Below are 24,809 nucleotides of genomic sequence, written 5' to 3' on the forward strand. Positions count from 1 at the left end.
CGTGCTTTATAAGGGTAGAAACTTGCCTAGACAGAAATATCTAAATGGCATTGTACGTAAACTACGTTCATCACGAAATTCTTGATAGATTGACTCAAAATATTCTTTAGCACACTGCACGACATTTTCTCATTGCATATCTGTGGCAAAACCAAATTCATTGTCACGACAACATGCTATTTTTATTGGTATCAAAATTTTGCGTGAGATATTGACACAAATTTATTGACTCCCTAGGTTAATTATTACAAGAGAGTCGGGAACAGGAAGTCACTTTTTCAATTTTCTTTAATATTTTATTCGAAACTTAAAAATCCCTTTCATATCAAAGTTCGAATTGTGAGCTTGAAAAAAAAATGAATTACCAAGTCGCTTTTCAGAAGAAAGTCGGGTGCGTGTAGTTATTTTTTAAGTTTCTTAAATTTTGTATATGAAATACATAATTTTTTGGATATCGAAGTCCTAAGTAAAAGTTCGAAGAAAATTTATAAATCACTAATAGGAAGAAAGTTGGAAATAGAATGTCATTTTTTAAGTTTCCTAAATTTTGTGTCAGAAAAGTAACAATCCTTTTGATATCAAAGTTCTAAGTAAAAGTGCGAAAAAAGTTTTTCAATAGGTTCGTAATTGGAAGAGAGTTGGAAATAGGATGTCACTGTTTAAATTTCCTAAATCTAGAATAAAAAATAGATAACTCCTTTGGATATTAAAGTTCTAAATGAAAGTTTGCTACAAATATATATTAATAAATCACTAATTAGAAGAGAGTTGGAAACAGGTAGTCATTTTTTAAATGTCTAAAATTTTTAATACGAAATTTAAACACTATTTTAATATTAAATTCTTAAGTGAGCATGTTAATTAAGTCGAAAGTTAGTACAAATTTGGGAACTGGTAGTTACTGTTTCATAAATTTCTTAAATTTTTTTTAAAAGAGCTTTAAAAAAGATTTTTGTCTTAAAAAGTTCCTGAAAATATTTCCTACATGTTTCCTACCTCAATTTTTTAAACCATGCCTCTTTAATCATTTTTAATTTAAAAAAATGTGAATCAGGCAGGAAAATGACGATCCACTTATGAATTAAAAACTCTTTTAATATAAATATAAGTTTTTTTCGCTCTGTATTTATTTGTAATAGTTACACTTGTTGTAGTAGGTTTTCTCCAATATATATTTTAATTATTTTGCTTTCAAAACAGTGTTCAATATTTCAGAAACTTGTATCATTTACTGTAATTTTTAAGTGGAAAAAAAATATCTTCCATCTGCTAAATATGTCTAAAACGAATCATATTTTTTAATTTCTTGACTTGTTTTCAATTTACTATTTTTAAATCAATGATGATCATGAATTTTCTTTATTGTCTGATACCAAGGGGTGGAACTTTTTGAAATCTCTAATTTTTGAGGGAGACATATCTATCCACCTTCTACAGCGTTAACAACATTAATGTTCAGGGATTGGCGTATCCGTCAGAATTAAAAATACAGAAAAAGGTAATTTTATACGCCTCCAGCCGTAAATATATATATATTATTAGTTAACGACGCAGAATCAAAATACTTCTACGACAAGTGACACTTGATTGCCAACTTATACACACTTATACATGCTGTGTTAAAGACGGAGCAAGAAATTCCCACTATACATACATTTTATCTCTTTACCAATTTATGCGCAATTTCATTCATTCAATGTAACTTTGAATGAAAAGAAAAAAGGTTGAGTAATACATCAAATATACTCCCTAAAAAAATTAAACTCTTTCGTTTCCCGCACCTGACATTTATTTCTCTTTTATCAGCAATTCTTATCTCAGAAGAACAAAAAAAGAATCAAACAATTGTATCTCCATTATCTTTCTGAGTAAAAAAGAGAAAAACAAAAGTATTAAAGTTAGTCACAAGATAAGAATAAAATGTAACAATGGTAATTTCTAACCTTTTTAATGAATGGGTTAGAAATTGTATAAAATTGATATTTAATTCTACAATAATATTAAAATATGAATTTTTCAAATTTCTCAACTTTGTGCCTTCTAATGTCAGTTTTAAAATTTCAAGTCTCACTTCTCTTATCTACAATATTTAAATATCACCAGGGAATCAGTAAAATGTAACTTTTGCAGTCATTGAAAATGCAGATAATTATGCGATAGATAAAATGTTTTGTTCAGTAATCAAGCCGAATGCACACTTAAGAACGGTTTAATTTTAAAAGTTACCTTAATGTATTGTTTTAGAATTGTTTAGCTCTTATTTTTTTCACGTACTTCTATGATCTATCTTCTGCTGATATATTTTTTTTTGTATAATTCAATGAGAGGCTTTCTACAAACCTGCCATATCAAAATTGAAAATGAGTTGATACCAACAGTTGCTTCAGTTGACGCAGAAGCATTTGAAAAAAAAAATGTATTTTTCAAAAACGTATAAAATGTATACAACGAGAAACAACTGTAGATTTGCTTCAAATACCTACTCTCATTTCAAATTCAGTCATTTTAAATATTATATAACCTTCAATAAAATAAATATAGTTTACTAAATAAATACCATAACTTAAATACGCAAAATATAAAAATTAATGCAAACTGATTTTAAAAAATACTCAATGCAGTATATAGAGAAGAAGAAAAAAGCAACATGTTTATGATCTTCTAAATATTCAAAAAAATATAATTTCCAAAAATCCTCTCTCAACTAAAACAATACGTAGAGCATCAATTAACTATCGTGGTCAGTTAAATTTAAATCGTATTATTATTTATGAATATGTTTAAGAAGTAAATATATTGTGACTAAATATTTTCATAAAATGATTTTGAGAGAAGTAAAAGAACTTCATTGACAATTGCAAAAATTTTTGAGAAAACAAATCTGAAATAATTATTAACGATATAATTTTAAAAATTAAAAAAAAACTTTTCTATGGTTTTGTACTAAAAAGTTTAAATTATATGAATCGAGTTAATAGAGTCAAGTAGCTTTTCAGACACTATGTCTATTTTGTATAAATTTTATCTTAAAATGTGTTGCAAGAATTTTCTGTAAAACTTTTATAGAAAGCGATGAAAAGTCAGCTTTTTATTTGATTTTATTATTATTATTCACAAACCACCGTTTTCTTCATCTGCTTTCTTTAAAAATTTTACAGGAAATTCTTGCAGCACATTTTGAGATAAAATTGAAATAAAATGGACATAATATCTGGAAAACTAACCTAGACTATATCAACTCGATTCTCATAAGTTACATTTAATATTTTATTTCTTACTCTTTCGCGCAAAATCATNTATATATATATATATCAGAACAAAAGATAAGAGATTTTTTAAATATTAAAATATAATCGAATTAACAGTTAAATTATTGGTATTAATTAAACTGCGTTACAAAGAAGATGGTTAAAGATGATTTTGTAACAATTGATATTTTTCTGGAATTTGGTAAAATTTTAATTGAGTATGGACCAGAAATAGAATTAAGTTCTCGGGAAAGTACGCAGTCGGAGTTGAATTCGAATATTTCAACCACCGACTGCATAGCTCTAATCAAACGCTTCAAAATCGTACCAGAGATTGAAAGACATATATCGTCACAGTTAGTAGAGCTAAAATTTTTCCATTTATCCCCCTTGCCGATTGTGTAACGCCTTTTGATGAAGCATAACACTTTTTTAGCAGTTCATCTCAGGAAGAAAAAAAAGATTAGCTGTAATCACTATCATTTGACATGACGCTAATGCTCGAAGCCATCGCATGATAATCAAAATTTTGCACAAAAAGGCAATTTTTTCTGGTACCTACTTAATTTCTTCTGTAGACCGTGAAGAACTTATTAATATTTGATAAGTAACTGATTTTTAGGAGAGGGGGCTTAAACCACACCTTGAAGTCGATGTCTAAAATTAAGAACCCTAGTATTAACAGTTCTGGAGCTGTAAGAGTATCGATATAGCGTTCCGTGACTAGTACAGACAAAAATACTAAGTAAACATAAAAGAAAAAATTTAAAAATATGATAGATATTGTGTTTATACACAAAAGTAAATACAAGTATGCTAATTTTTAAAAAAAACTATAGAGAGAAAATTTAAAATGCTGCTATTTTAATGTCAGTAAAATATAATAAAAATAAAGATTTTTATGTAAAAAACAAATTATGTATATCAGTGGCGTACAGAAAGGGGGAAGGGGCAGCTACCCCAGGCTTCAAGTCGAAAGAAGCATCCAATTGTCGATACACTAAAACTCTAAATAAACTCTAAATCTAATATTTTAACAGAAAATTAATTTTTTAGGTAAATACTCAAGCGAAATGGATGGTTGACCGTGTAAAGCTGCGCGCAGGTGGCGCTAGGTGTTAAAATTCATCGTAAGACTTCCGGGTTACTACTTCCGACTGATTTTTACTCCTAATCTTGAAAAAATCACCATCGAATATTATTATACTTGTAGTGTTTTCAATATAATACGTTCTTTCAATCTTACTTTTAACAAAACAAACAACAAATGAATTTGGAGGACTCTGCAAGCTTGCTATGATGCTACCCAAAAATTTACCGATGTTGCTATTTTACACAAATATAGTCAAATAAGTGATGACGCTCAAATTATGGCAAACCTTACACTTTATTTATGCTGTGATATTAATTTTGTTAAATTTGTTTTAGGCACTTTTAATTTTGTTTCTGCAATTTATAAATTCTAACGGTTTGTTAGAATTTATAAATTGCAAAAAACTCTTATGAATGGTAAAATTACTCGTAAATTTAAACACAAATCACAGTAATAAAATTTCCTAGAATATCAAGCCTGTTCACACACCCCCTCGTAAGTGTAACATAAGCGGAGGGATACACCGTAGGTTTTCTAAATCTCTTCCGGTTCGAGGAATCTCGTTATTGTTTACATTCAGTCATTCATCCATATGTTATGTTGAATAAAATATGATTTTCACAAACGAATTCAATAATTGAGATTTAAACCATTAATATTTAAATACTTTTATTTCTCTTTTTTTTTAGTTTAAGAGCATTTTAGATTATTTTATTGAAAATTAAAAAAATTTGCAAAAGAATAGCTAATTTGTATAAAAATAAGCCAGTTATTACATTATTTCTCCTTTCGGATGCATCTCATAGAAGAGTTTTCCTAGAGAATCCACACACCTCTGTTCTTTATCAACATAAAAGTTGATACACAACAGCGTTTTTATTTGGATAAACTATTTATCCAAATTGCATATCAAAACTTTATTCCTTATTAAAAACTATCCCCTTTCAACGGTCAACTGGAGTGCCTTTTTTAAAATTCAAAATTTTAAATTCTTTTTCACCAGCATGAGTAATTTAAAGTGAGTTCATGTAAACTCAGAGTAAACTATGCGGCTTAAAATGCTGAAAAAATTTCAAAATATCAATATGCAAACAAATATAGCAAGATTACTTAGAATTATGCAGTAGGATAGTTATCTTGCAATAATTGATTGGCATTTTGATATTTCGAACACATTTTTTCTGCATTTGAAATTTCCTGGTTTACTTTATAGGTTTCAATGCATTCAATAAAAGCAATAACAATCCAAGAAAAAATTTTAATTGATGTTAATTTATCAATTATTTTCTTGATTAATTAGATATTTTGGTTATTAGGCTAAAAAAAAGAAAAAAGGTTTGAAATGCTGACGTAAACAATAGGCGTTCGCAACACTCCAATACGCCATCTGGGCAGAGACCGGTTTCATGCCTTTAGCCCTTCTCCCTTCCCTCTCCTCCTCTTTTCAGTTGTATGGATGGTGTTTTCAAAAGAAATGTAAACAATAACAATCTCGAGCTCGGCACCTACTCTAGTTTCGGTTAAAAAGTTTGCAGCTGCTTACTACATGTTATTCTGATAGACGATGTTTTCAAACGGATAATTTTGTTTTCAATAAAAGAAATAAATTAGATAATTTCTGAGCTCAAATCTGCCATATTTCATAAGATATTAACGTTAATATGTAATTCTGGTGAGTTTGAAGTGAAAATTTGTTTTAGTTTTTTAGAGATATATTGTTAAAAAAGATGACATTGTTGTTAGATTTTGAATAACTCGCTTTTTTAGCAGTATTGATATGGCCTCGTTCCATAAATTTATTACTGTTTGTTCTTGTTGCAAGCTGTGCACCANTGATAGGCGATGTTTTCAAACGGATAATTTTGTTTTCAATAAAAGAAATAAATTAGATAATTTCTGAGCTCAAATCTGCCATATTTCATAAGATATTAACGTTAATATGTAATTCTGGTGAGTTTGAAGTGAAAATTTGTTTTAGTTTTTTAGAGATATATTGTTAAAAAAGGTGACATGGTTGTTAGATTTTGAATAACTCGCTTTTTTCGCAGTATTGATAAGGCCTCGTTCCATAAGTTTATTACTGTTTGTTCTTGTTGCAAGCTGTACACCATCTTACGTTAGTGTTAACACTTTTAGCATTGTAAACACCAGTATTGTTAGCATTGTAAACAAGTAATAAGTAATCAAATACATTGTTTACAAGAATCTCAAAACACAATCATGCCAAATGGCTTTAAAATACAACGGAAACAGTAACCCGGAAATTTAGGCGGCACCGAGCTTGCAGCGCTCCCTAGTGTAGAAAACACCATCCATAGGAATGCACTACGATATTTTCCCTTTTCTTAATATCTTTCCTTTTTATTTAATAAAAATAATTTTTAAAATTTCCGTGAAACTTTTCTTTAGAACTATGTTTAAAATAGTTTTTAGTTCCATATAGTTTTCCAACTTAAAAGATTTTAATCAATATAAAAATCAGGAGAGAAGCTAACGTACTTCCTTCCTCTGTGACTTTCCATACGCTAATGGGGAAAACATGGGAAGTGTTGCCATAGGCAAAGAGTTCTGCTCTACACCACCTGCAGCCCATTTCGATCGCCAATGCTGACAAAAACTTTTGGAACCAATTTTTCAGTGCAGTTCAGTGGATGAAACTCGCAGATGAAAACAACAAACTGTTTAAAAGAATATGGTAGTTTAGGTTAAAGCTAACTTTTATTCCACAGAGATATTAAACCAAAGAAGATTTTTGTTTATATTTTAAAGGTTAAAATTTTGTGAATAATTTATGAAATCAATTTAAAAATGCTTTGAGAATGTGCAGCTGTTTCTAATTAAGTAACCGTTACTTATTTTTGATATACTTCGTGTTAACATTCTTCATATCTCAATAATCGATAAATAAAATTCTGATGTCGAGTGGAAGAAATTTAAGATTACGTTCATATCCTCAAGCGTTAGCGTCCTGTTACTCAGAAGTATGTAGAAGTAATCAAAGTTTATGATTATCCAGAAATTATTGATTAAATGAAGTATTAGAATTGTATGCGAGTAAAAAAATGTATTGAAGTAAAAAGTGCAGTATCTAATTAAATAAAAGATAAATTTACTAATACTTTGTTATAAAAAAGATTTTAACAAGAGAAACAGCATTATACAACATGCCATCGCTAATATCAACTTAATTTTTAAAACATCAAATAAGTAATTGAATATATAGGAACAATAATTATATAGGTATAAAGCATTGATTTTATGATAAACGTTTTTTAAAAAAAATCAGTTGTATATTTTTTTTCAATTTAAATTATTATTTCATAATATTTTATATTTCATAATATCTATTATTTCATAATATTTAATGTGACATTTACAACTTAAATAAATTGTTTTTTAAAAAAAAGGGAAGAAATCAAGAAAAGCTTCACATAAAATTTCTCACTCTTCAAAAAAATGAACAGCTGGTTAATTATAATTCACTTAGTCAGAAATTTATTTCTGGAAAGGATCAGAAATATAAGACAGTGAAATTATTGTACAGTGTGCAAAATTAAAAAGTGGACATCCAGAATAACTTTTTGTCTAACGATGGTATTTTCAAGTGCTAAAACTCAATCTTAATGGTTCAAATACCTAACATTGAATATTCTATTTAATTAGAACAGCTGCTACATTAAGTGACAAAATGAAGCACGAAAATACACTTTCTCTAAATGAACAGGTTTATTTATTTATTTTATCTGCACTATAATCCCAATAGTTTAGGCAGAAGAGCACTCTAAAGTTTGGACCTCTTAATGTCAATTTCAAATTTTGAACATTTGATTAGATATTGAGAAAATCTTAAGTGAATGGAAAAAATTTTGCTCATAATTGTAATATTTATTTATATCCAACAATAATTTCATGAAAAAAATATTTCAATTCTCAAGAAATATTTAACCAATTTTGTTTAATTTTTTTTTTTATTATTTATTTATTTTTTAGTTTTGTATCAATTCACACATTCCACTAGTAGGGTTAACCAATTGCTAGTTTAAGTGAACAAACAATGACCCAATGTTCTCCTTGAGCATTTTCAGAAGGGTGGCCTGCTCTGCTCTCCCTTTGATCTCTATAAATGCATCCTCTGCCCCTTTGGTAAAAATAAGCTGCCATCCCATAAAAACACTTCCTTTTTATTTCATTTTTTTCAAAAAAAAAGGTTGTTTTCTCAACCACCTGTTTTAATGAAAAGTCCACTTCTTATTTATTTAGTGACTGATAATTATTTAACTTTTGACTTGCCTATATTTTGTTCCTTCATTTTAGTAATACTTTTCTTATGCTGTCTACTTATATAGTTAAAATTCACATGATATTCAGCCCCCAGAGATATTCGCATAGTTTATTTGATGAATTTTTTAATGATTTTAAAATTTTCTAATATTATTTTTTTTTTTTAATAAACATCTTTTATTTAAAAATGCACATTTAAATGTTTTTTTTCTCATAATTTTCAGTTTAAAATGAAAAAAAAATTTATTCAAAGTTAGTTGTTCATCAATTAAATCTTTTTTCAGCTTACTTTTATTGAATATAATTTATTATCTTTTAGCTTGCCTTTCATTATTTTTCAAAAGCTTGACATTTTTCTGTTATTTGGATAAGGCGTGAAAATTACTTTGTGAAGTATACACATAAAATAGTATAAAAGGGTAATTTAAAAATTGAGGATTAAATTAAGTTATTACTTATTTTCATCAATTTTAACAGTGAGTGCCCTTTTCTGGGAGAAAGCATCCTGTCCTTTTTTATTCCTAGGGAGAACTCTGGATGACCCTATCTCAATTCCAAAAACAAATGCACTCTCTTCATTTGCCCAGTTTAGGAAAAGTGATAAACTTGTTTTAGCAATGAAGTTTACAGCAACAATCATACAATGAGGTATTGGTTTTCATTCAACGCAATATTCACTTTGTTTTAAAGAGGATCCACTGTATCAGTTTAATTTATTTATGCCTCTGTTTTTCCTAACCGGACCAATATTTTTACCTCTTTCAAATATTCAGGTTTAATGAATAAAGCAATAAGTTAAATCAGATTTACTGTTTGTTTTTTTAAAAGAAATATGTCATAGCTAAATCAATTAAAGTCACTCTTAGATTTTGCTTTAAGTGTTTCTTAATTTTTCAATAAAAGATAAAAAATTTTAAAAAAATTAAAGATTTGCATTTTTATATATTGTTTAAAGCAAAAATTTATGCACATATGCTCAACTTATAAAATAAAAAAAAATTCAAACAAAATTTTATGTCCAAAAAAAATTTACTTTTGTGTGTGATAAATTTAGCCACTTTTTGATTGCTACATTTCAACTATCTCACTGGCCTATAGAGACCCTTGTATGTTAAACCTTTTATAAATTTATCAATTAATATCACTAGCATGAAATGTCCAGCCAGGTGTTTTATTTAATTATTTCTCTATCATGAAATTTATATTTTTTTATACCTGTGAAACAAAATGTTTTTACTGCAAGAACTTTTCCTACTGAAACAAAATGTACCACAATGACACTTAAAAGATTGTCTTATGAATTTTTTTTTTCATCAAAAATAAAATTAACATTACAAAAATGAATGCTGTTTGAAACAAAGTGTAGACTTTATTTGTTTAAAATTTTATATACTCTAACAATGGTTATTCATGAAGGAAAAAAAATCTTTAACTTGAAACAATTTTATTTTTATAACATTCTAGGTACTATGAATCCAATGGAATTAGACAAAAGTAATAATGATTGTAACTTTTGTTCTAAAATTTTCTAGCCTTTGAAAAAAATTATTCAGTAACTTGTGTTTACTATTTTACAGGCCTCAGCTTATGCATTGTGTGTTTCCCAAAAAGATGATATAAAGAAAAATGATTGCAATTCAGAATTCCAATTGCTGAAAAAGTGCTTTCATAAAAATGTAAGTGATGCCTTAAAATATATTCACATTCATTTTCAATTCTCTTTGCAATATCTACAAAACATATAATGTAGATGTTGAATGAATAATGATTAGAAATGATTCATTATTCATCAACATGATTATAATGATTCACAAACCGATTAAATACTAATGTTTTCTGACTTTTTGTAACTTATAGGGTTGCCTCTTTCATATTAAAAATACTTAAAAATATTTTATACATTGTCAAACGTAAACTAATGTATGCATCTTAAAATAGTACCATAATTTTTTTGCATATTTATTGCTTTTTTATTATTTATGTTAACTGCAATATTGTTTTTAAAAATTCAGTAATCAAGCTACTTTATTATGATTTTCTTATTTTAAACCAGTGACAATGAATTTTTAACTTAGCTCATACTTCATGAATATCAACAAATAAAATTTTCTATTTCAAAAAAGTATCATCTGAAATTGGTAGGTTTTAGATTAATAAGTTATGAATATTGGTATTCTAATATTTTAAGTTAAAATAAAAAAAAAATTAATGTTCTATCTGAAGAATCAAAATTTAGAATAACTTTATAAATAAGCACTTGTATTCAAATCAAATTATATTATTTGCAATTAACGTTTGACTAGCAATTAAAATGTACTTTCATGTAGTATTTTCACACTTTTAGCAAATTTTATATATTATTTCTTCACATTATTATAAAAAAATAGAAGCTGTAACTATTTGATATGATTTATCTTTCAGCGTCATATTGTTTTTATTTGATAAATATTTTTAATAATTATTTTATTGTTGTCATTAGTCCCCTTTATATATTTGATGGCATTAGATCTGATAGATAGTCGCACACAGAATCTTTGTCTCTTCTCTGAATAGTGTTAGTTGAAACGAAATTCACAGCTGTAATTAATTTTGGTACTCATAGTTTTGAAGGGAAAATTTTTTTTTATACTATAGTAACTGACTTACTGTCGCTTTCTGTATATGAAATGTTTTCTTCATTTGTTGAATAACATTTTGTGTTACACGAAATTTATGCTAGTTTTTGTTCTGAATTATTACTTTACTCTATTTTCTCATATTAGTAATTTACTTCTTTTATTTAGATTAAAAACATAGTTTCAAAGAAAAGTTGATGTTCTCTAAGAGTCAAGAATTATTTTGTTCTTTTGAAAGAAAAGCTTTCTTTAGTGTAATAAATGTGTCATAGCTGTTGGGAATAAAATACTGTATTCTTTTTTAAACAATTTTGCTGAATTCATTTTTGTATGTCTTTTTATATGTTGTAAATATGTAAACTGAATTTCTGATTTTTTTAAAAATTCATCTAAAATGCTCTTTTTTATTATCTTATCTTAACGACAATAAATAAACAATTTTTTACTTGTTTTAATGTTTGCACATATACTGCAAATTTTTTATGTAAGTTAGTGAAAGCTTAGAAAAAAAAATAAACATTATTTAAAGCAAAACGAATATTTAATCATTTTATAGCTTACACAGTAGATAAAGCGAGTTATGGTGAGCAGAGAGTGGTAGATTCTTGGCAATTTTTAAATTATGCAGTTTTTTTTTTTCAAACTAGTTACAAGTGCAGGCGTAATCAGTTTAATGAAAGATTAATAAAATAATGCTTAAAAATAATAATACTAAATTCTTAACTAACTATTACGTATGTAGCACTCAATTTAAAATTACTGTTCTTCGTAATACAATTTAAACTGCAATAATAAGTAGTTTCCATTTTCTCAAAAGTTAGAACTAAATTTTATTTTAAAAGGATTCTTTCATTTCCCCTATGTTGTTGGATGTTTCAAACTAGTTATAATTTCCTCATAAAACTCCTACCTGCGACATCAATATTAACATTCTTTGATAAAAGATATAAGGTATCATCCTTTGCCAAGTCTTCATTCCTGTAAATTCGTCAAAATATCATAACTGTAAATTTGATTACTGCATATGATTATCTGCTATTTAACCTTCACATGATAAAATAAATCTAAAATTTATTTTTGTTTCTGTCAGCATTTGAGTTTTGTTCGCCTTTTCTTATTGTTTCTGTTACTATACTCACTTATGGTTTTTATGATTTTCGTAGTGTTATGCCTTCATCAACATAACATGAAAAGTTGTGTCCCATGTCCCAATTTTGAATCCGTTTTATTAAAAACAAATACTAAAAACTATTTTCGTATGAAGGCAGGTGTAAAAGGAACCTATTTACGGAAAATGTCAATGCACCGTTAAATTACGAAATCTGAAACAAAACAAAAAACAAATTGTAATATATATTGTTTTCTTAACAGGAAATGTAGATGCACACAAGTCATACGACAGTCCTCAGTAATTTAAATAAAACAATTTGAGTGGCTAGAATTTACTGCACAGTACAAGTATGTGATCTATGTTTTCTTATTGTCTAAAAAGAAATTTAGAGTAAGGAAACAAAATTGAAATAACAATTTTAATTTTGAAGGAAATAGAAAAACGAAATTAAAAATATGTGAATGAAGAAAATATTTGTGTTTTCTATATTAAAGGTGACATATAATTGGCACAATATGATACTTAACCTTATGCTTACGACAACCATTTGCTGTGATACTAGTGGACCTGAATAACAGGCTTCACTCTAGTAGAGGTTGTAAACAAGGCTTAACCTTTTGAATCATTATTATTATTTTAAATATTAAAGCAGCTGATTAACAGCTTTCAAATAATCATACATTCCAATTTACTTATTAAAAATAATTGCTTTTTTATGCTTAACTAAATAAATGGCAGAAATATTGAATAGTATCTGAAGTATTAAAAAGTTATAATTAAAACTAAATTTATTTGTAAATGGTTGTTTCTCAGGAATTATTCAACTAATTTTTCCCAAATTTTCTCAGGAAACATCAAAAAGATTAACAAAGATAAAGATTCCACTAAATTTTATTCATATATACTTTTTTTTCTTTCGATTTACTGGCAAAAAAATGTTCTTTTGAAACCCGTAAAGTACAGTAAAAGTTGCTTCTTTTTTACTTAGTCTACAAGTTTGTAATTTTAAACCTTTCTTATAGTACAGTGTGTTGGAAAAAAATAGGACCGCCCAGAATAACTTTTGATCTAAAGATCGGATCTTCATGTTTTAAAGCTCAATCTTATTGGTTCGTAGAAGTGACCTCAAATATGCTAATTAATTTGTGCAGACGATATTTTAAGTTATAAAATCAGACACAAAAACGTCTTTTTCTGGTTAAACACACCTTTTTACAGTCGGATACGGATTTCTGACCCCCAAAATTTGGGGGGTAGCCGCAATCTGGGAAATAAGGTCCCCATAGTTTGTCTATCCAAAATTTGAGCCCCTTAATATTAATATTACTTTTTGCATATTTCGCCATATCTCGTGAACTTTTTAAGCAAAGTGAAAAAATTCGTTTAAGAAAAGATAAAAGTATACCCTTTCGATTGATTAAGATTGAGTCCTAGAACCTGAAGATCCAATCATTAGATCAAAAGTTATTCAAGGTAGTTCCTTTTTTTCCCCTTTGGCGCATTGTACAACAATTGACTGTCAATCAAAATTTATATGAGTTTAGTCAAACAGTGTCTTTATGACTAACCTTTCTTAGAAGATTTATTATAAGCGTCTGGTAAGATATAAAAAGCCAACCATGATATTTTTTTTTCCTTTAAATCTAACAACTAGACTTTCACAAACTACTTCGAAGTCCTACTCAGAAGTTTTCTCTGGGTCGTACCACCAGGAAAAATATTCATTATAAAATTTCATGAATCGCGTGTAAATATTTATTTTTCTTTTGGTATTCCTGCGAAATATTTTTATCAGCTACTTTCAATAATGGATGGTGTTTTCAATAGANGAGATGATGGATGCATTTTAAAATAAACATTTAAATAGGAAAAATATGCAATAAGAAACAGAAGTTTTACTTTCTATCAACTAAACTTAAAAAATAAATAAGATAAACTGAAACTAATCATGATATTTTGCTTTATTATATGAAACAGCTTTACAAGTCTAGAAATATATATTCTTTAACAAGTAATGCAAAAATAGAATGGCCAAGAAATAAATACAATAGAACAAAAAATTAATTTGTTATCACTAATATATTTTTCTCAAAGATTCCGAAAGAGGAGAGCGTCTGCTTCTGGTTGCTAATGGCAACCAGAACTGACCTAACCGCACCGATCGTTCCTAAATTACGGTGTGAACTGAGATCACGTGACTAGTTCGCTTTCGTGTAACCAGTGTCACCGGTGCGAATATTGGAACGCAACCCATGTCACCTTTTTTAACAATATATCTATAAATAACTAAAACAAATTTTCACTTCAAAATCACCAGAATTACTTAATAACATTAATATCTTATGAAATTCGGCAAATTTGAGCTCAGAAATTATCTAATTTACTTCTCTTATTGAAAACAAAATTATTCGTTTGAAAATATCGCCTCGCAGAATAAACTGTAGTAAGCAGTTGCAAACTTTCTAACCGGAACTAGAGCAGGTATTGAGCTCGAGATTGGTATTGATTACATTTATATTGAAAACACCATCCATTAAAGGCATTCATATTAAAATTAGGAAATCTAATGAGAACCTAATTTGTGAAAGATATTTGTCCAAAAAACTCGTCATTCAGATTCTCGCTTAAATCTCTGAATTCGCAGATGCGATTTTTGTATACAGTGTGAATGGCATTTAAAAGAAACAGTCTATTGAAAATAATATTTTGCATATTTAAACATACTCTAACTGCAACTCTAACATTATAAGAGTGAAAACAAAGTTTTGTTGAAGAAGGAAAATATCAAGATATTCAATTTATTTTAGTAATTAAAGAAGCTGATGTAATTTATTAATTTATGCTGTTATATTTTTCATAATCTTCTGTTTTGAAGTACTTTGAATGCTTTGCCATTTTATGTAGCAGTTCTGAATTTATAAGGAAATACTGGGTAAGAATCACTGATGTTTTTATTTGCATGTCGATAAATTTAATAAGGTAATTTTATGCACGGAATTCTTTTAATTTTATACATTATTTTCTATGCTTTGAATTCCCATATAATCAGTTTTTCTGTTTGAAAGTAGATAAGTATATTAAAAAGGTAAATAATTTTTATCAATTGTTCTGTGACTATTTTTTTTTCTCTATTTTTAACTTGTTTGTGCCAGATTTTGTTATAACTTCGACTGTCAGCATTTATTTTTTTTGCTTTTAACTGCAGAATTATTTGTAAGACCTTGAACTAAATGAGAAGTATATAAATTTATTTAAAAGTTGTTTTATATATAATTAGTTTAATATAACTTTTGCACATATTACATCTGAACAGGTTTGTACAAGAATTGGAGAATAATTTCACTACTAATATGGTTTCAAATTAACTTTGTATCCTGAAAAAATGGACTGACTGGTAAAGCTCAGTTAAAAATGTCATATTTACATATTTAAAAAAGAAAGATTTAAAGGAAAAAATTCTTATTTTAAAATATAATTAATACTTTATTTTACCAAATCTATAAATCTTACAAATCTTAGGGAACCAAGTTCACTAATTAAGTCTTAAAGCGTTTTCCTATTAGTATAATATGCAAATAATAATACAATATGTAATAATAATATGTAACTATTTACCTTTTGTAACTTTGGAAAAACAGTTGACTGCAACTGTTAAAAACCACTGTTTCATTAATAGTTTTTAAGCTAAATATTTGCGATATAAACGAATGGTGTTTGCGAGCATTTTTGTTAGTATTACTAAGAAGGGGCAAAATTCCCTTATCCTGTCTTGCAGTTCAATGCGACAGAAATAGATGTAAGAATTTGTTTTTTCTGCACTTTTACCGTGATCATATCATTGCATTTGCCTTTTCAAAGAAAGATTGTCTTCTTCAAATTCCTGATGAAGAAAAGATTTGATTTTCCTACTTATGCAATTGCAGTTTAAGGTCTCACCTTGTGTTTCACAACTGTGCAATCTTATATCAAATATTTGTGTTTTGTATTCACTTGATTTATTAAAACCCACTATTATGAGTAGTATTAAAGACTAAATTATACATTGGTATGCATAATCATGCAGATTTAAAGTCAAACATCTAGGTTCCTATTCACACAGTTTTAAATTCCAACAACAAGATAAATAATCGAGTGATTTCAGAGCTTAATATTGAGATTCAGATTTGTGTAATTTATAATTCATACAATGATAATTATGTCTCCACAATTTAAATAAAATCTTACATCAATATTTTTATTAAGTTGTTGATAACATTCTATGGATAAATGCTTCCCAAATATGCTTTTTTCTTGTTCAAAATTCAGGTATTTCTAAAATTATTNGACTCTTATGTCCTTTAAAAAAAAACTATACTAACTCTTAACTATTGAGAGCCTTGAAAACATCCAGTTACAATGGCAGTGTTTATATTCCTTAGGAGAAAAACCTGGAATATTTTAGATTAGCTTAAAAAATGGTATACTGAAGGAAAATGTGGATAGAACTCAGTACCTCTGTTTCACCATGGCAATAACTCTAACTGCAATAACTACATTGCCACATATCATAGCATCCTCCTTAAAAAGAAACATTTTATTTTTTTATGCTTTTAAGATTTTATTGGTATTTTTTGTTCAATATTTAGCTGATTCATTGCATAAATGTGTGCATTATATCAGGATTGTTCCACTAGTTAACAAATTAAAAAAATCCCATAAATTAAGTATGAATCATGTATAGGCCACATGTATCAATATCTGTATTCTGTTTTAGTAATGGTGCAAGGTGTTAACTTTTATTAAATTTAATTCACAATATTATTACTCTTAGCTTTTTATTTAAATATGAATAATATTTTATTTGTGTGTTTCTTTTTTAGGATGGAATAAAATATGGGAGGTTGTTTCAGTTGTTTTAGTGGAGATGATAACAAATCCCTGGTAATTTTTATCTAACTTAAATGTTTCCAAATTTTTAACTTTTAAAGTGTTTTACTATTTGATTGTATTGATCATTGTACCATTTCAATTGTTTTGTGATATAATTCATCAATTTCTTATTTAAACAATTATTGTCTATTGTTGTATTTAAACTCAATTATTTAAAGTGGATTGACCTATAGTGTTTGTTTAGTAGATAGAAACATACTAGAGCTTGGAAGCTTAAAGTATCCCTTTGCCTAGTAAATGAAAGTTAATTAGAAATAAAGCTAATAAAAAACTAGCTTAAGAAATCTTATAGCTGTGTTTCAAATTAATAAAATTCAGTCATTAAATTTCAACATTATAACTTAGTAATTACATTGTAGTAATACTAATTCGTTTCAAGAAACGTAAATATTTTTCTTTTTAATTTAAGTTTTCTTTTTAAATAAAATGTTTTTTAACAAGGCATCTTCAAAATTAAATATAGTTCAAGGATTTATTTTAAAATTGAAAATGTAAGAAATTTATATGAGAAAAAATACATTTTCTCACTGAGGAACTTGAAAACCCTGCTATAATTTAATTTTATTGGAGAAAACAAAGTTTACAAAACTAAATTCTTTGTAATCTTCATCCCCCTTCCTTTTGTAGTCCGTTTTCAAAAATGGTTGTGCTCCTATAGTTGCACAATGTACAGCAATCATTAAACTTGTTTGTAGTCACTATAAAGTGATTATGTAGCTGTTAGCATTAATTTTTTGAGTGATTCATAATATGTTTATTATCACTACAGTAAATTCTTATTTTAAATTTTGGTCACGAATTTAGCCACTCAGTCTGTAATAATTCATTTATGTCTCTGTGACTGACTTAAGGTTATATATTACATAGTACCCTAATTATTTTGATCTTGATTGAATACTAAACATCTGTTGAACTGATTATTTGGTTGCTTAAGACCAATTATTCACTATTCAATTATCAAATTTTTTTAAATAATAATTTCACTTATTTTGAAGTTGACTTAAAAAATCCTAAAGCTGTAGCTCTTAAGAGGAAGCCATACCATGAGAGAAAATTTTCATCTCAAATTCTCTTTCACCTCCATTACTAATTTAAAAGTGAGTTCAAGCAAACCTAAAGTAAACCTTGAAGTTACACTCACTGAAAAAAGATTTCAAAATGCGAAAAGAAAAGAGAAAATATTGATTGGGAAAAACTTCTCCATTTAGTACTCCTAAGTTATCGTCTCATAATTGATTTTAATTTGGATATTTTAAAAATTTCTTTTTAGTATTTGAATCTTCATGGCTTACTCTAGGTTTGTTTCCATATTAAATTTTAAATAAGTTACGATAGTGAAAGAGAATTTGCTACGAAAAGTTTCTCCCGTGGCGCCCTCTTAACCAATGCAGTGGTCCGCAAAAGTGTCCTTAGTGGTTCAGCAAGCAAGTCTGTATTAAAATTCAATCTGCATTTTAAATTTAAAACTAAAAAGTCTTATAACCAAATGTGTCATGAACTGCACAAATCATGATATTTTTTAAGTTATTTCTTTAATTTTCCATATTATTTCCTTTAATGTTCATTTTAAATGTACAGTACAGAACCCGTTATCGGGAAATCAGAAAACCGGAACGAAATTCGATAAATTTTCCGGCCATTAAAAAAAATAATAATTTTTTCCTCATTAGATTTTAGGATTTTTCTTTCTTTAAGGAAAGATGTTTACCTTACTATCATTTTGGAAATAATCATTAGTGAATTACTTCGTTTTAAGATTATTTCCAAATATTATTTTTTTTTTAGTTGGGTTTAACAATAAGAAAAAACGGCTTTTGTATGCGATTCAGAAAATCGGAAAAATCAGTTATCCGGAATAGCGATGGTCCCGATCATTCCGGATAATCGGTTCCCTACTGTATATATCGCTGTTAAAAGGTGAAATCGGTTATTTAATAGAATAACTATGTATTTCATGAAATAACTGAAATATTTTTATTTAATAACTCTTATTTATTTTTTAGTCGGGTGAGCCAAATGAAAGATCTCAGTTGCTTGCAAACCCAGTGAGTAACTCAATTACTCGTCCTGGTTTCAGGTAAAAACTTTTTTTTTTCCCCTTTTCTTCTCATGTACAAAATGGAGGATTTTAAATGAATTTTTCCTTTAATTTTTTTCAGTCACGATATTTCAGATGTTTCATTTGGGCAAGTTGGTGATGAACAAGCTGCACTAAATAAAATTCTTCACCAAACTGCTATGTGAGTACTACAGAATTTTAAAATGTTAAAACAAAAATTTCTGCTTTTTTATTTTTGACAATGCTATTTATTTTTGCTAATGCTATAAACTTTTTTTTATTCTGACCTCTTAGAAGTAAATTTTCAAAATTTTAATTGCAGTGACATCATAGATGTATCAGCTATACCTACTCACATTGAGCAGAAAGACTATATCGATAGGGTCAAAGGGTATCAAAGAGGTCTAGCTAAATTGCATATAATGTGGCTAAAGAGAAACAGGGGCCTTTTGAAGGATGTACCTCTTCCTGAAAAAGTTACTGATATTGTAGATATGCAAATTCTGATTGCAGATATGTCATTGGTAAATATTTAATGCATTACCTTTTGATCAAATTATATGAATTGATGTTGTATTATAGTAGTTGGTATAGGTGTCTTGAAATATGTTAAGTGCAATTAAAACTTTCTTAAATGTACAAAATGTTTTTCAATTTAACATTTAAATACAACACTTCAATTGGAATCTTATTATGAATGTTAAAACAATTCTGCTTTAGACTTTTTTTTTTAAATTTTTCCCTTCTGTCAAATGTATGTACTTCTACTTCAATTTTCGTGATCTCAGTATGTAATCTTCATCTAAATTGAATTGGTTTTGGTTTCTTGCTTATCACTCTTTTGGGGGGTGGTCGAGAGTATAATTGTTTGTGGTATTTTACCGCCCTCCACAAAAACTGCTCCCACACTGACAACGTGGTAATGCTTTCTCGATCATGCCATGTCTATCAGTGCTACTACTTGAATTTCCAATTCTGTGCTCTTTCTTTTGTGAAGTTTTAGATGCTGTTTGGATTATTCACTATTTCTTGTTTTCTTTAGCTTATTGCATTATATTCTTTTTTTTATCTGTGTTTAGATCTTGAATGCCCCAACTTCTGCAAAAAAAAGTAATTAGTAATCGAGCAAAGTTGACTCAGCCTTTCATCCCTTGAGTGGGTCGATAAAACGAGTACCAAGCATGCTTGGGGACTAAACACTGGGGGTTCCGTGTTTGGCTGACTACCAAACCAGAACATCTGCTTATGCTCTCCAGAGCCCAAGGTCAAGAAAACTGAGATGAGCACAGTAGGCCTTGACCCTCTATGGGCTGTTGTGCCACTGAGTCTAATTTAATTAGTAATAGACATTATAATTTGTTTAATTACCCCATATTTAATGGAATTTTATTTATTTTAAAATATTCTATGTTGTGTCACTATCACCTTTTTGTCACATAAAGTACATATTTCTTTTTCAAATGACAGAACATTTATTTGAAAATAACTATACCTATCTTAGCAGGAAACTTTTTCTTTAATTTTTAATGAACAAAAAAAAATTTTTTCTTCATGTCAATTCAATTTTATACATATAATAATGTTTGCATTGTAAAATATTAAGTTGTTAAAGTTATTTTAAACTTTACTCAAGTCCTATTTCTAAGTTTCTTGACTATTCTTCAACTTAATTTAAAGCTCAAACATTTAAAGATGTAAACAATTAGTTTTAAAACAAAAATAGATTGAGTGTGTATTCACAAACATAAAGTCGTCAATTATAGTTGGAAAGATTTAGGATCTAAAAAAACATGAATCATGGGAATCATGATGAAATTGCTTATAATGATTAAAATAAAGAAGGCAGATATTTTATTTATACATTTAAAACAGACATGATTTTCTTTTGACTCTTAGCAGTATTCCAAACTTATTATTTTAAATTATGAATTAAATATAAAGCTTAACAGTTTGTTGGACTGTCGATATAGTAAAAATAGCTGTAAATAATTTAGTAGATATTTCCTTTTTTGTACAAAATAATTTCAAATGCTTTTTTATTTATTTTTTCATGGTTTTAAATGATTTCCATTTTCAGACGTACAAGTTTATTTTAAAAAAAACATTAAATATTGAAATGACATATTTATTGTTTTATAGATAAATGAAACTTTTAAAACTGTTCGTGAAGCTCTTGAAGATATTGAAGTTCAACCACAAGGAGATCTAGTCAGCAAGTTTGGTGCATCGTGAATAATTTGAAGCCTCTATGATCACATTATATATTAAGTGCTTGAGTTTCTAAAAAATATACTTAATAATGCATTTATTAGGTTTTGTTTTAATACACACAACACAATATGTTAAATTTTCAACTGATTTGTCACTCTTAAAGTTTTGGCAATCAAACTTGATGTTTCCCATATTCTTAAATCAATATAATTATTTTTAAACACACAATTGTTTATTTAAAGATTTTTATTTTTCTCTTATCAGATTTTATTACATTGTGTTGTTTTGCACAAACTTGACAATTTTCTGTTACCTAGTGTAACAGAAAAAAATCTAATTTAGTTGAAAATATACATCGAGGTGGTAATAAAACTAATATTGAAAATTGGAATAATAAATTTTATTTTATACATTTTTATTGATCATTTCAATTTAAATTAATCTAGATTGACAAGTTACTTTAAATTTGTGAAATGTTTTAGGTCTAAGCGTTGAGTTATTATAATAAATATTTCCATTATTTTAAAGACAAATTTTATAAGATTTTTTAGTTTTTAATTTAAAACATAAATGTGCTACAAAAAAAAAAAAATTATTGCAGTTTTCAACCCATAACAAATATATGTCACATTTACTTGCCAAGCTTTTTCATTTGTAATTTTTACAGTTGATAACATATGTTTTTAAAGTCATCTCTTTTTGTTATTATAATTATGAAATGAAATTTTAATTATAAAAGACAAATGCTAAAAACAAACTGCATTTATTTATTATTATTTATATATAAAGGTTATGGTATTAACACAACACAAAATGCATATTTTTAATGTTAAAATGGTGTTGTTAAAGTTTTTTTTATATATAAATTTAATAAGTATGCATGTATTGTTGACATTTTTAAAAAAAGGTTAATTGATTTTGATAATAATTTAGAATGATGTTTAAAACTCATAGTTTAAGTTTTTGAATAATTTAGAAGATAGTGTCAGATTCCCAGTTATAAATATGAGATGACATTGGGGTGTAATGTACATTTAAAAAAAAAAAGCACTTTTTGATTTAATGAATGGATTTTAACGAATTAGAACTCAATCTTAATGGTTCAAGATGCTTACCTTAGATATGGTAATAATTTGTGCAAAAAATATTTTAATTTAAGAAGTTCTTTCTATTTTAAGGAAAGCGTTCTTCTAATAAAAGTGTTTATTCAGGAAAGAGCATTTTTGTCTTAATTTTGAAACTTAAAATATCATCTGCATTAATTGATTTAAACCATTAAGATTAAGTCCAAGTACGGGAAGATCCTCTTATTACATCATAAGTTATTCAGGGAGTGCTATTCCTATTTTGCACCCTTTAAATCCTCTCTCTTTAATACTCAACAGTCTGTTTCTATCTTCATAATGACCTAAAAACTCAAACTCTTGAAAATATTCCTTTAATAAAAAATTAATCTGTATAAATCCCTATAAATAATTAAAATGTGTCAAAAAATGCCCATTTAAAAAAAAAACCCAAATCTTAATAATATTCTATCAATATTCTTTCATTTAAAACCTTGTATGTTACAAAAAAATTACAAAATTAAATAAATTACAAAATTTAACTAATTGCATAACACTCACTCACAAATAATTTAGACATCATATACATTAACTTACATCATAGCTAAGAATCTCAATATGATCTAACAAAAATTTTAATTATAAATATACTTATGTTGATTAATCAAATTGTTTTAAACTTTGCAATGTTTGTTAAAAATATTTCTTGACTTTGGTTAAGAATAAACTTAATATTTAGAAGAAACTTGACTTTTTTATGATACTTCCAAACACACAATTTCAAAAAATAATTATTTGCTAAAAAACTTTTTTTTATCTTGCTAATTTGTCTTTGTTACCGCTGTCTTGTTATAGTTATGACATTTCTAATCAAGAATTTCAATGTTCTTGTTCTCTAGCTTTGTTAAGATTGTTATCGATGAATAAAGATGCCAAATAAGGTAATGAACTGTATATTTCTTAGTGTAATAGATCATATTCAGAAATAAAAACTATTTTAAGAATCAGTTTCTTACTTTATTTTTTCCAACAAAATACACATTATACCTGTTTTCTGAATAAAATAAATTCCTAACTTAAAATTTATGAGGCAATTAGAAGTTAAAAAATACACAATTTTAGGAATATATAAAATGGAGGATATTTAAGGGCCATACCATTATTTCACTTTGTTTATAATTTCCTTTGATATTTGTCATGTCAATAACAAATATTTGGAAAAGTTTGTAAAATTTCTATCTTGAATTATAATCAGAAAAATAAATCAGTTTTCTTCAATTTTGCATAACAACCTGTTTCACACTATCATTAATTTAAATGCAATACAAGCTTTAAAAACGAAAAAAAGAATAAGGTAAATCATTATTTAAAATAGGAAAATTAACAATGTTTCCTATTTTTAAATTTCATGTTTCGTATGTTGCAAATTACTTTTTGTTTTACATTTTCATAGTTTTTCTTTCTTTTTATGGGCATAATTTTGTAATTACTTTAGAGTTCTACCTATATCGACATTTAGAAAGTTTTATTAGTTAAAATTGGGTGCTTGTCATTTTTAATTTTTCAGGATACTATTAATTGTCAATTTTGTGTTAGGTCACTTCCTTGTTTATATTTATGCTCTTGTTTTTGACAATGAACAATTTTTGCTCCAACGATAAGCATTGGTGATCCCTAGCTTATCACAGGCAGGGCAAATAACTTTGTTTATTTTTATTAAATTTGTCACTTAATATAATCTAGGTTTATTTTGAGATTGTTGGGTTGAAATTTTAGCTTCATCAGGAAAAAATTTTGATTTTGTGGCAGATAATTATTATAATTTTGATTAATTAAACAAGTTGTTAATAGATAACTGCCATGGTGTCCAGTTTTAATATTGTTATCTATACCCACTAAATTTCGATTCTGGCACTTTTTGTTTCTTTTCATTTTGAAGTAAGACAAGGAGGTGGACATCATGAATAATTTTAGAAACAATTGTAAGCCATTTTATAGGGACTTGGAGTTCCTATAGAGCCAAAAGAGTTTGAATCTGTGGGAACAATCCCATTGCAGAGCTCTAAGTTGTCCTTAATTTCCTTTTTTAAAAAAATGCCCTGAAATTCTTGTTTAAGTTAACAGAAAGAATAAATTTTATCTAAAAAAGAATGGAAAAAATTTCAAATTCAAAAATGTTATACGCTCATTATCATACT

The 24,809-nt window shown here is 27.1% G+C and overlaps 2 protein-coding genes across 3 annotated transcripts in view; one reads left to right on the top strand and one right to left on the bottom strand.

The window, feature by feature from the left end:
• Positions 1 to 24,809, bottom strand: part of LOC107446192 (phospholipid-transporting ATPase ABCA3) — a gene marked incomplete in the record, with an annotated part of 116,358 nt that overhangs the window by 54,606 nt on the left and 36,943 nt on the right.
• LOC107444644 (ragulator complex protein LAMTOR1) lies at positions 7,107 to 23,618 on the top strand. 2 transcript variants are annotated; one of them, XM_071182297.1, is made up of 7 exons: positions 7,107 to 7,322; positions 10,200 to 10,298; positions 17,208 to 17,268; positions 19,281 to 19,354; positions 19,437 to 19,517; positions 19,659 to 19,860; positions 21,476 to 23,618. In XM_071182297.1, exons 3-7 carry the CDS (start codon positions 17,221 to 17,223, stop codon positions 21,566 to 21,568), a joined length of 498 nt encoding a protein of 165 aa, XP_071038398.1. In that variant the 5' UTR covers positions 7,107 to 7,322; positions 10,200 to 10,298; positions 17,208 to 17,220; the 3' UTR covers positions 21,569 to 23,618. The 2 variants fall into 2 exon arrangements, with proteins under 2 accessions (XP_071038398.1, XP_015914342.1); XM_016058856.3 differs by lacking the exons at positions 7,107 to 7,322; positions 10,200 to 10,298 and adding an exon at positions 15,074 to 15,280.

The sequence above is a fragment of the Parasteatoda tepidariorum genome, chromosome 6 (genome assembly GCF_043381705.1).
Source record: "Parasteatoda tepidariorum isolate YZ-2023 chromosome 6, CAS_Ptep_4.0, whole genome shotgun sequence".
Taxonomy (NCBI): Eukaryota; Metazoa; Arthropoda; class Arachnida; order Araneae; family Theridiidae; genus Parasteatoda; species Parasteatoda tepidariorum.

Excerpts from the sequence above, each read along its gene's own strand:
- LOC107444644 (XM_071182297.1), top strand. The coding sequence starts at position 17,221 with ATGGGAGGTTGTTTCAGTTGTTTTAGTGGAGATGATAACAAATCCCTG. Across the intron at positions 19,355-19,436 it reads ATTACTCGTCCTGGTTTCAG|TCACGATATTTCAGATGTTT; the intron begins GTAAAAACTTTT and ends AATTTTTTTCAG. Across the intron at positions 19,518-19,658 it reads ATTCTTCACCAAACTGCTAT|TGACATCATAGATGTATCAG; the intron begins GTGAGTACTACA and ends TTTTAATTGCAG.